This window comes from Heterocephalus glaber, unplaced genomic scaffold (genome assembly GCF_053883595.1).
Source record: "Heterocephalus glaber isolate CG9 unplaced genomic scaffold, H.glaber_assembly_v1.0 deba00001795, whole genome shotgun sequence".
Lineage (NCBI taxonomy): Eukaryota > Metazoa > Chordata > Mammalia > Rodentia > Bathyergidae > Heterocephalus > Heterocephalus glaber.
In genome coordinates, this window is record NW_028258476.1 from 1,680,983 (window position 1) to 1,693,736 (window position 12,754).

A 12,754-nucleotide genomic window follows, 5' to 3' on the forward strand; every position below is an offset into this window, starting at 1 on the left:
GATCTTTGACAAAGGGGCCAAAAGCATATGTTGGAGGAAAGACACTCCATTCAAAAAATGGTAAAGGGAAAACTGAGTAACTGTTTGCTGAAGGTTAAAACTGGACCTATATCTCTCACCTGGTACTAAATTAAAATCAAAATGAATGAAAGATCTAAACATTAAAACAAACATTGAAGCTACTGGAAAATAAAATAGATAAAATACTTGAAGTCATAGATGTAGAAACAAAGAATTTTCTAAACAGAACCGCAGTTGCACAAGAAACAACTGGAATAATCAACAAATGGAATTACATCAAACTAAAAAGCTTCTTCTTCTTTTTTTTTTTTTGGTACTAGAGATTGAACTCAGGACCTTGTGCTTTCGAGGCAGGTGTCAGAACCATGGAGCTAAATCCCCAGCCCTCAGTTAAAAAGCTTCTCTACAAGGGCTGAGGATTTAGCTCCATGGTGCCACACCTGCCTCGCAAGCGCAAGGTCCTGAGTTTGATCCCCAGTACTGGAGGGGGGGCACAAAAGAATCAATTAGTAGAGTAAAGAGATAACCTACAGAATGGGAAAGAAATTCTGTCAGCTATTCCTCAGACAGGATTAATAGTCTCTAGAATAGGGCCGGGGATTTAGCTCAGTGGTGCCACCGCCTGCCTTGCAAGCACAAGGTCCCAAGTTCAATCCTCGGTACCAAAAAAAAAAGTATCTAGACTATATAAAGAACTCAAAAAACTTAGACCACCTAAAATAAAAGACCCAGCAAAGAAATGGGCAAGTGAAATGAACAGACACTTCACAGAGGAAGAAGTACATGTAGCCAACAAACACATGAAAAGATGTCCAACATCTCTGGCCCTTAGAGAAATGCAAATTAGATTCTCATAGAAGCACAAACCCTACTGTAAATGGCAAGTGTGAGGGATTTAGATTCTGTATTCCTTATGAGAATCTGGTCCCAACGCTACCCCAACCCGGTCCTGACTGGCTGGATACAGGGGGTAAATAAGAGGTTGAGTCAGAAAATCTGTCTCAGTGGTGTCATTTAGACAGCACAAATTTGGAGGAAAGCTCTCTCCTCTCCAGGGCTTTCCCTATGCCCCCAGGGTTTATGCTGAGTGGAATCTGAGTTCTGCTGCCAAACTTGGATGGGACGAGGGAGACGCCACCCCTGTTTCCTGCCAAACTACCTTCCTTTCTCTTTTGTCTTCTCCTTCTCTCAGATTATAACCTTCCAAGGCCCTCCTTCTAAATGTTGTGCTCAGATTCAAAATTCAGTTGACCCATCAGTGAAGCCATTCTTTCCATCCATCCTTCTTTAAGCTCTCAGAGAGAAAAAAAAATCAAATTGCCTTTGTACCTGTGTTGTAGTCTGCTTGTTCCCCCTGTGCCTGCCCCAGCCTGTGATTGTGTCTTTCAAAGGAACTTCCAGTGACTGTTGGAATGCTCTTTGTCCAGGCCCCTGACAGTTTTCTATAGCTAGATACATGGATACTCGGTTCATTTGCCTTCAGTTATGTGGAGCTCCTCATTTTTCAGCTCAGATACAACCCAAACCAGGGTTGAGCTCAGTGATAGAATACATGCCTAGGGTGTGCATGGCCCTGGATTCACACACCCCAAAAAAATACCAAAAAGAGGTAGGAAGGGGAGGTAAAAGAAGGAAAGAAAGGGAGGAAGGAAGTGAGGTACCAGACTTTTTTTTTGTATATCCTTTAATTGGTACATTTTAGAGTACAATATAATGACATTCATCATTGGAGATATGCACCTTTACGTACTCTCTTGGTTCTTATTTTTTCCCCCTTCCCCTGCTATAACACATTGTTTCCTGAATTGCAAGGGACAATAATTCAGCAGAGCACCAACATAAGTCAGTGAAGTAAATTAAATATTTGTAATCCAACTTTATTAATAGATGGATGGCAGCTTAGTGTAGTCAGTTTGAAGATCAAACTCCTATTCCACTATTTGTTTATGTAACCTTGGGCAAATCACTTATTCTTTCCAAACTTCAATTTTTCTTTTTTGTTTTGTTTTGGGTTCCAGGGATTGAGCTCAGGACCTTGCACTTTTGAGGCAGGCATGGTGCCACTGAGCTAAATCCCCAGGCAAAACACCCAAACTTTAATTTTCTTAACTTTTTAAATATATATTAATTGGTACATTTTAAGTATACAATACATTTACATTTATCATTGGGTGTTTGTACCTGTCCATGATGTACCTTGGTTCTTATTTTTTCCCCATTACCTATGCACCCTTCACCCCCTCCACCCTTCCCCATTTACATAGACTTCATTTCCATTTTTTTTCTTTTCTCATAATTTTTCCTTTGCCTTCCTCCCTTTCCCCTTCCCCTCCCACCACCCCTACACCTTTGGACCTTTTCCTATTTCAAATTATCAGTTATTCATTTTAATCATTTTCATCCTTATTTATACTTTCAGTTTCTCACACTAGAGAAACTGGTATTTACACATGCATGTCCTATTTATTTCACTTAAGAGTATGGCCTCAATATGCATTCATTTAGCTATAAATGTCTCTAGTTTCTCATTCTTTATGACTGAGTAGTACTCCATTTTATTAAAAAACCACATCTTTTTTATCCAGTTTCCAGTTGATGGGCACTTGGGCTGTTTCTAAGCTTTAGCTATTAAAAACTGTGCCACCATAAACATAGGTGCACATATATCGCTGTGGTATGATTCTTTTAATTCTTTGGGGAAGATTCCCAGCAGGGGAATAGCTGGGTCAAATGGGACCTCTAGCCCTAGTTCTTTGAGTTATCTCCATACTGATTTCCACAGTGGTTGCACCAGTCTGCACTCCCACCAACAATGGAGAAGGGTTCCTTTCTCCCCACACCCCCGCCAGCATTTGTTATTGGTTGATTTCTTTTCATTTTTTTTTTTTTTTTTTTTTGGTACTGGAGATTGAACTCGGGACCTTCTGCTTGCGAGGCAGGCGGCAGAACCACTGAGCTAAATCCCTGGCCCATGATTTCTTGATAGCAGGCATTCTTTGTGGGGTGAGGTGGAATCTCAGCATTGTTTTCATCTGCATCTCTTGGATGACCAGTGATGTTGAACATTTTTTCATATATTTATTTGCAGTTTTTACTTCTTTGTCTGAGAAATGTCTGTTCATTTTGGATGCCCATTTTTGAATTGGGTCTTTGAATTTGGGGCGGGGGGTCTGATTTTTTTAATTTTCTTGACTGTTAAACCCAACTGTGTGGTATTATTGTGAGAATTAGAGATTACAGTATGATAACTTCTCCATCATACTGGCTAACAAATTAGTAGAGTCTCAGTAATTTTTAAGTCCAAGACATTGAGGAGGCCACATGATTTTAAGTATGTTGAACCATCGTTGCATCCCTGGGATAAATCCAACTTGGTCAGGGTGTATGATCTTCTTGATGACCCTCTGTATTCTGTTAAGGCCAGATGATTTTGAGGTCCTGATGAACTTGGGGTAGGTGTGCAAGGGGTAGGTCAGCTGACAGGCCCAGTGGCAGGACACCGTATCGCCCAAGACCAAGTCGATCGCTTTGGCCGAGGTAGTCCCTGAGCCTCTGGCCAGAGCTATGGTCAAAAGTAGCAGCGGCGGGAGCCCCAGTTGGGCCCGGACCCAGAGGTTCCCCTTCAGTGCCGCCATCTTGTTCCCTCTGTTCAAGGTACCAGGTTTAAAAATGAATCTTCTTGGGGCTGGGGATTTAGCTTAGTGGTTCCGGTGCCTGCCTCACAAGCACAAGGTCCCAAGTTCAATCCCTGGTACTAAAAAAAAAGAGTAAAAATGCATCTTCTGGACTTTAATATGGGTATAGGAAGCCAGCTTCCTTCCAGGGCCAGGAAGAGCAAGGCAAGGAGGAGTCTTGAGTTGTCATGAGGTAAAATAGGCTTTCTCTGGAGGTAGTAAGGAGGAATTCAACCCCAGCACAGGTAACCTGGGGAGACTGAAGACAGCAGGTGATCAACCAGACCAAGAGACTGTTAGAGGTCACTTCTGGGAGTCCCTTTTTTTTTTTCTTTTTCGTTTTAGTACTGGGGATTGAACTCAGGACCTTGCGCTTGCTAGGCAGGCGGCAGAACCACTGAGCTAACTCCCCAGCCTTGGGAGTCCCTTTCTGATCAGGGGGCTTCTGGTCACTAAGTATTTGTACTAAAGATCTCCATGTTTTCCTTATCCACTTACATCCCTATTGCCAAACAGTATCTGGAGCAACGCTGTCCAGTAGAACTCTCTGCCATGATGGGAATGTTCTAAAATACACCATCTGGCATGGTAGCCACTAGCCATATGTAGCTGTTAAGTACCTGAAATGTAGTTAGTACAACTGAGAAACTGTTTAATTTTACTTAAATATTAAAATTTAAATAGCTACATGTAGTTTATGGCTCATTATATGAGATAGGTCTAGATTCTAGAGTATAGTAGAACCTCTATTCCATGAGCAAAGCTGAATCTTTACTGTGATTGGGGAAGTAGGGATTAGACAGAGAATGATGGAATAGGTAATCTGAAGAAAGCCAAAAGTTCAGCTTCTGAAAATTTTCCCTTTCTGGCTTGTAGGTATAGTAACAGGGAATAATGTAGGAGGAAGGACCAGTGTGGGCAAAGTCAGAAACCAGAAATGATCACAAGTGAAGGGAGAACGGTAGCCAGGAGGGATCAAACATAGGACTGAGCGAGCACCTGCCGTGTCAGGCATGGGGATCCTGGGCAGCAACACAGCCTCTGCCTTCACAGACCACCTGGCCTTGTCCTGGCAGCTGTCCTGGCAAGTGGACAAGCAGTACCATCAAGTGTTCGTGCTGCGGGAAGGCTGGGTGCTGGGATCTGTGGGAGACACCCGAGGGCTGCTCCACCCGGCGTCGGGCTAACGGCCCAGGTTGGAGACACAGGAAGGCCTTTCTCCTGAGTATAAGGGAAGCTGAAGAGAGTTTTAAGCTACAAATGACCTGGGTAAATTGGCATTTTAGTGGGCTCATCTGCTGTGTTGCGGTCAGTTCCACCTCTGGGTCCGTCTTGGCACTGTTGTCACTTTTCTTTTGAATCAGTTATCTCCAGTGTCTTGTCTGCCTGTCTGGTTTATGTCGTGTTTTGTTTTTCTTCCTCCTTCCCTGCATCGCTGTCTGCTGGGCCCCACGCCCTGTTCTTCTTTGATGTCCTTCTCTCTCTGATCCAAAGATCAGCCAATAAAAAGCAGTCTCACCTATCCAGGTAAGAGGGGAGCCACAGTGAGGAGGGAAGAAAATCCCCTCCTATTGTTTTTTTGAATAGATAGTATCTTCACATGATTCAGAACTAAAGTACAAAGGAGAATGTAATGAGAAGTCTGTCTCCAGGTCATTCATGCCCCAGCCATCCACTGTCCCCCGCAGAGCCAGCCTGTGTTGTATTTCTTTTCTATCCTTCCAGAAACATTTTTGCATGCATAAGATATTTCTGCATACATAAATATGTAAAATATATAAACAAATAATTTATTCTCCCTTTTATGTACTGTTTTCAGTATACACATAGTTCTATATCTTGTTCTCCCCCCAATAAAATATCATGGAAATCATGCAGTATTACATAAAGTGCCTCCTCATTGTTTTATGTGACTAAAGTCTGTGTCATTATATTGGCATAAAATAATGGATTTAACCAGCTACCCATTGTGAACATTAAGATTATTTCATGTTCTGCCATTACACCCACTGATTCCATAACCTTCTACTTGGTCATTTGCTATAGCTAGGATGGGAATTGCCCCTTGGCAGCAGTCATTCATTTGAAAACTGGCAATATATACTGTTTTCTAAAAGCGAGAGCTACAGGAGTGGTTTGAATTTTTTGTGTTCCTGTAGAGGCCCTAATTAAGGAAGAGGTCAAGCAGTGAATCTGGTTTGGTGATCTGCAGCACTTTGAGGGGTTAGGGTCTAAGTAAGGTGCCTCGGGCTGGCTGGGGAATGGGGCTGATTATGAGGTTGGAATGTGCTACCTACCACCAAACAAACCAGACTCCTGTTCTCCCATGGAACCCAAAACATAAGTGGAATTTCCAGAGGCACCAGTATTGCTGTACCCCTCCTTTCTAAAATAGCATGCAAGTTGCCCGTGACCCTGTAGGTTAGAACTGAATGGCCTGCCACCCTCCTGGAGACGGCTGAGGTGCGAGGAGATGAAGCTGAAGTGGGGAGCTTGTTTCTGCCTCAGCCATTGCAGCCTTCTGCTATGTCTATGCGGGCCTCTGTATGTGTTTGACTGCAGCATCTTCCCTCTTCCTTTGCAAACCATCGCCTAACACTAACTAGCTGTTTGTTTTTTGTCCTGTCTTTTTCTTGCATTCATTTTCTCTGCTGCTCCGTTCTGTTTCATCAGCCCCATTGCAGCCTGGTAAGACCCAACAAGTGCATGCGTGTGCGTGTGTGTACGCACATCCCCTTGTTATTGTCTCTATCACCCGACTCCATAGAAGCTGCTTCTTTTCACTCCTTGCTGGGTATTAAAGACATCATGCTTGCCCTGCCAGGCCAGTTTTCCATAGATGGTATTGCCTGCAGTGTAGATGTAGCTAATCTCTTACCAGACTGAGCAGGTTACAAGGTGGGCAGATCAGCCTCTCATTGTCTGAGATTCAGGGTCCCTTTGACAGAGCCTCCTTCTACTGGTACTCCCCAACCATCTCACCCATAGGTTTTCCTTACTTCTTCTCCAGGTTAAGTACCCTGTCTTCCCTTGGAGATTCTGCACCTGAGCGCAAGTCCCCTTCTCACCACCACCAGCCCTCTGACACCTCTGAGGCAACAGGTAACCACCTTCTTGGTATCAACACATAGGTGTAGCAGAGCACGCATCCTCACACCCCAAACAAAGCACCTCAGTCTTTACATTGAGTACTGAATGTGTCCCAGGCCTTGTGTTACTGGTTTATATAAATTGACCCCTTACATCAACCTAGACAGTGGGTTTTATTGTCTTCATTTTACAAATGAGGGAGCTTTGCATTTAAGAAGCCTGCCCAGCTGTCCAAACTTGTTGGGGACAGAATCAGGATGTAGCCCCCATTCTGTTTGCTCTGGAACCCGTTCTGAATCATTACAGAATGCAGTCACACAGGCACAGTGCCTGTCACACGACCACAAGGATGGCAACACTCAGGAGTCATCGCCTTGGTTTCTTTTCATTGTTCAAAGTTCCATAGATGGTGTTCATGTGAATAAAAAGATTTCCCCATGTCATTTGTCCTTCCCTGGACTTGGCAAGGGATCAGCCCTGAATCACCTGGGGCAAGGTGTCCAGCTCTGCAAGAAACAGTCAGCAAGTGTTAGTGTCCCACCTGCTGGTGTCATTGGTAATGACATGACGTAAAGTTTTCAGTCCACCCAACAGAATATTCCTTTGCTGTAATATTAATGTTTAGGAGGGTAGTTGGACTTGGCTCTGCCCCTTCTTTGACCAGTCTCACCCAGACAAACCAAAAGGGGCTGACATGGATGAGAGACAGCATCTTAGCACCGCAGAGAAGGGCCTTTTCTCCTACGGGATTCCGAGGAGACTACAGGTGCTTGCCCAGTCCCTGGGAAGCACATTATGTGTTTGAACAGGATGAGTCGGTATTGGGTTAGTTTGCGAAGGCTTCTCGGGAGGAAATGCACTGGGGCTTTGCGGAGTCGGCCTTGGCTTGTATGCACCAACCTTCAGAGACTGCTGGCCCAGCCTCTCCTCTCACTCATTCCCGCCAGGTCTTGTCCAACGCTGTGTCATCATCCAGAAGGACCAGCATGGCTTCGGCTTCACAGTCAGTGGGGATCGCATTGTTCTGGTGCAGTCCGTGCGGCCTGGTAAGTACTCCCCTCTCCCTGACAGTGAACGCCTCCTGAAAAGGCTCGTGTATGTGCCAGTGCAGGATGATGTGGGTCAGCCAGGAGGAGCCCTGTGGACCAAGAATGAATTACTCTAGAACTGCTCCCCACAGATGTCTAGGTCCATCACCACCACACCAAGCCATGAGGCAAAAGCTCTAGGGATCACACTAGGGAAGTGTGAAACCCAACAGGACAGTCCTTGAGTCATTAGACCGATACCTGATTCCACCCAGGTGAGTCCCTCATACTGGGTCAGAAGACATGAGGAGGAATCAGAGGCCTCCTTTCTTCACATGACCTCCTCGTTACCTGGCTGAGTGCTCAGACGATCAGCTACTGCCCAGGTTTAGTTACAGACATGCTGGTCCCAGTGGTTTTAGAACACATTTATTTGCAATCAGTTAACATTAATAAATTACCAAAAGATAGATGACATGTACCAAGTATTGTGTCAGATGAAATGGTGTTTGGAAGTTTGTTTGGGCAGTCTGATTCAAGGGGCGTAGTCACTTCCCTTCTGATCACTTTGAAAATTCTTTAGAAGAGGATTTCAGCGTGAGAAGATTTTCAGTGTGGAAGATGGAAATGAAAACAGCCCTGCCAATGTTAGTGCCCGGCTGAAGAAGACAAGCAGGAGAGAGGATGCCAGACAGTATAAAGCGAGTATCCCTCAGGGATGAACTTTAGGTGGTAAATAGGATCAGGCCAGGAACACGGATCATCTGTCGGCTTGGCCTCTTGGAGAACACAGGAAATGCTAAGAGCAGACTGGCCTTTCACCCCAGGGAGAAGGAAGAATATACTTGCAGTAATTTTGGAGAAAGACTTGGGATATGTTTACAGGGAAAATGAAAAGACAATTATAAATGCCTGACCAAAATGAAATATGTGGCTCATACAAGGATATAAATAATTATAGCATCTTATGTTTGGAAGCTAACTTTTATCAGTGGCAGGTTTGTTTTTCATATCCTTGAGTAAAGCTCTGAAAAGATAGTTTTATTCTTTGCTTCCCTTATTTTTCAGCGTTCCTGGACTAGGATGAAACAGAGCTAGTAGAACAACCAATAACATGCGCTTTGCCTCTGCCATCTATTAGATACAGAAAGTATGGGGTCCCCTCCAGTGAAATGTGGGTTCAGCTCTCCTTCACTTTTTCCACCTCCTAGGTTGAGTAGAGTTAGAATCAAAGAGTAAAGAACAAAAAAATGACTTGCAATAAAATAAGGTGTGTACGTGTGTGTGTGTGTGTGTGTGTGTGTGTTTCGGGGAGAAGAGAGAAGACTTAATTTGGATGGGCACTGGAATCACAAGAGTAACAGCAATTGCTGTTGTCCTTTCCAAATACTGAGTTTCTTTAGTTCACTATTTGTGTTTTGGCTCCATCAGAATCACACATAGGTCCTAGGATGATTGAAGTCCTTATTCCTAGGCCCAACCTTAGTACTGAGTCACCTTTCTGACAAGGGGCCAAGGATACACATTTTAACAAAGTGCCTTGGTGATTCTCATCTAACAGAAATCTGAGAACTTTTGCTCAGATTCCTTTAAAGAGTTTAGTTTATAGTTTATTTTAATCACTTGAGTTATTAGAAGTCACCTTATGTGTTTCATGTATTCAAGCAAGATAGCTTTTTCCTTTCCAGCTTTCATTTCTACAAATGTGTAAGAGAGAATTTCAAGCTATTTGCAAGTACTGTGCCATAAATAGCACATTTTGGATGAGAGGAGTCTTAGTACCCATATTGAAAAGCCAAATTGGAACATAATCATCACTGTACTTTTTTGGGGGTTTTTTGTTTTTTAAAATATTTATTTATTTTTGGTATGGGGGATTGAACTTGGGTCCTTGCGCTTGCGCAGCAGGCAGTGAAACCACTGAGCTAAATCCCCAGCCCTTTTTTTGTTTTTTTAGTGTACTAGAAACATCTAGATGTGCTTTTCGGGAGTTTTGTTTTGATCAGATAAATGCAACTTTTAGATTTAATAATCATCTTGGAGCAAATTTACAAAATATAATTTTTATGCCTCTCATTAACTAATTTCTGTTAATTGCTGTTATGTTTCTTGTGCTTCCTGGGTATAAATTAAGCTAGCAGTAGAAGCCATTTAAAACTACATGGAGGTCAAAACCACCATAGCCACTGGGTGAGTGCGAACCTGAAAAGATCAGGAGCATGTTCTTCTAGGCGCGTTCTCATCAGCCAACGTCAGAAGCCCTTAATCTGGTCCGTTTTAAAGGAAGAAGCTATAAATAGTTTAAAAGTTTTTTTAAAACAGAAAAATATAATAATCATTTTTAAAGGCACGAGTCCTCAATATCTTTATGAACCTCTCACAACTTATGAATAACCAATTTAAAAATTTGTTTTAATCCTTTTTCTCCATATTTCTCTTAATAATTATTATTATTTTACCAATTATACTTAATGCCTTTAACTCACTTTTCCCACTGGATAGTAACAGTGTTTATCCGACCTTGGGTCATATCTAGATGCTTCACATGTGTCAGATGAACTCTCCCTGGGGCCTGGCCCTGCCTGTCTCCCACCTTGCTGGTCATCAGAAGTCGGTCTTCTGAGCCAGGACAAAGGAAGGCATGAGCAGCAGATGTGACCTCAGGAAGTCTGCTGCCGATTGAAAATCACTTGTCATTGGGGCAAAATGGGATGTTCACCCAGCAGCTGAGGTGCTTTGTGCAGAAACGTGTGGTGACACTTCAGATGGAGCTCTGACAGTGACCGTGGTGTGGGCTCAGTGGCTTCTGGGGGAGGTTGTGTGGCGCTCTGTTGACCAGCCCTTCTCCTTACAGGGGGTGCAGCCATGAAAGCTGGAGTGAAAGAGGGCGACCGAATCATCAAAGTGAGTGACCCTGATTCCCATCCCCTGGAAAAGACACAGAGGTGCAGAGGTTCTGTGGCCTTGGCCTGTCCTACCTGTATCCATTACTATACGCCAAGTCTGGTGTGGCACCACGAGAGAACATGATAATATAGTGAGAGCAGAGAATTAAGATAGGAGAGGGTTCCAAGTTCTGGACCCTTGTGACTCTAAAGCAGCCAAACTTTTACAACAGGTGTTGTTAGCCCCACTTCATACACGATAAAAATAAGATTAATAAAGAGGGGATGTAAGCCTCCACATTCTCAGCTTGTAGTTCCCGGTACAGTACTGACCTTAGATGCTTGGCTGTTCTAAACTACTAGAATCCACCCTGCCCATTCAGGTCTGTCTTCTGCGTAATGTGTCCTAGAAGCACTAAAGAAATCCTGATGCACAGACTCCTGGTCTTCTAGAAAGGAGGAAATACACTGGGCTAGTTGATAAACACAGGTGTGAGGCAAATGGGTGAAAAGGCATTAAAGAAATAAATGACTAAATGAATGAATGAAAAAACAGGTCTTGTCCCCAAAAAGTTGTACACTGGCTGGGAAGAAAAATCACATGGCACATGTAAACAGGAACAAATTTGTAATGTGGATTTGAATAAGCAAGTGACCAGAGGTATCTAGAGAGCCCTGGAAAATGGCTTCCTAGTGAAGCGACATCAAAAGCTTAGAGGAGCGCCCAGGTTTCCGTCACTGTTACTCAGTGTTCTTTGTCCCTCCAACAGGTTAACGGCACCATGGTGACCAATAGCTCACACCTGGAGGTAGTGAAACTTATCAAATGTGAGTTGGAAAGGGGTGAGCACTAAGGAAAATCAAGGGGCTAGTGAGCTGAGGGAGGGAGGAGGAGCAGGCCCACTGACCCGGGAGGCTGCCTTCCTAGATGTCTAATCTCAACTTGGAACAGTCACTCAGAAGGCCCCAAATTCCTATTATCGTTCTAACAGGGACACTGCTCACGTGGCTTCATTTTTCCACACCCATCTTTGCCACTCCTATTTAGACCACACCCCACTTAAATACCATTCTGTCCTGTCTTCCATTCACAGACATTCTTCCTCATCTAGTTCCTGTTTTGAGGGTAGGGAGAAGCAAAACACACTTGGTCTGTAGACAGGAAGAGCCTGCAATTGAGTGCACAGATAATCAGATAAAAGCAGCAGATGTTGAGGGAAGAAGGGGGGGAAGTCTTGGGCCTGGGGTGGAGGGCTAACATTCGAGTGCCTGCTGTTTGCCAGGGGCTGTGTGCTGGTGCTTCCATTGGTTGTTTCTTTTAATGAGATAAAGGACCAAACAAGGGTGGATGCGTTGGCTCGTGTTTCAGGTCTCTGCAGGAAGGAAGGGAGACTTGGGTTGATGCAGGGCAAGAAGGCAGGACTCAGAGAGTGGTTGGGGCTTTGCAAGTGAGAACTTAAACCACAGGATTACAAGTAATGGAGGAGAAGAGAAGAACCCTCTCCTTTGTAGCTTGCTCTCCCGAACAGTGCCACCTGAACAAGCCTCTCCTTGTCTCCCCCAGCTGGTGCCTATGTTGCACTGACTCTCCTGGGCTCCTCACCCTCATCTGTCGGTGTCGCTGCACTCCAGCAGGAGCCGGCAGGACATCCCCGAGTCACCCCCATGATCCCACCACCACCACCTCCTCCACCTCTGCCACCCCCACAACGCATCACAGGACCCAAACCTCTGCAGGTAATAGTCTTCCTCCTTCCCTTCCACACTCTGGTCCCTTTGAAGAGTTCTCCGGTGGAGATTAAATTGAACAAGGCTGTGTTAAGCAGACGAGCCAAGAGACAAATGAACAGCTTCAAACAGAAATGAAAACTACATAAAACGTATTCCATGACTGAGCATCCTCCTCCTGTGTGAATGTATGTGAGGTTTTTTCTAAGTATCTGAGAGTGTTCCCTCACTGGAGAGAGCGCCCCCTCCAGGCATGAATGGAAGGCATCTGTTACAGACTGTTGCCAGTCAGTATTATAAGGGAGTGAGAGAACAGCATCCAAGAGAA

The 12,754-nt window shown here is 44.2% G+C and overlaps 1 protein-coding gene across 15 annotated transcripts in view; it reads left to right on the forward strand.

Moving 5' to 3' along the window:
- The window catches only part of Arhgef11 (Rho guanine nucleotide exchange factor 11), a 118,085-nt gene that overhangs the window by 61,321 nt on the left and 44,010 nt on the right, over window positions 1-12,754 (forward strand). For 12 of the 15 annotated variants that reach the window (XM_087203415.1, XM_087203409.1, XM_087203411.1 and 9 more), the window contains exons 2-6: window positions 6,706-6,797; window positions 7,733-7,831; window positions 10,668-10,717; window positions 11,469-11,526; window positions 12,263-12,435. In XM_087203415.1, the coding sequence (XP_087059541.1) occupies window positions 6,706-6,797; window positions 7,733-7,831; window positions 10,668-10,717; window positions 11,469-11,526; window positions 12,263-12,435 (472 nt within the window). Of the gene's footprint in view, window positions 1-5,189; window positions 5,223-6,705; window positions 6,798-7,732; window positions 7,832-10,667; window positions 10,718-11,468; window positions 11,527-12,262; window positions 12,436-12,754 lie in introns of all 15 variants that reach the window. The other 3 variants (XM_087203413.1, XM_087203420.1, XM_087203418.1) reach the window with 1 other exon arrangement.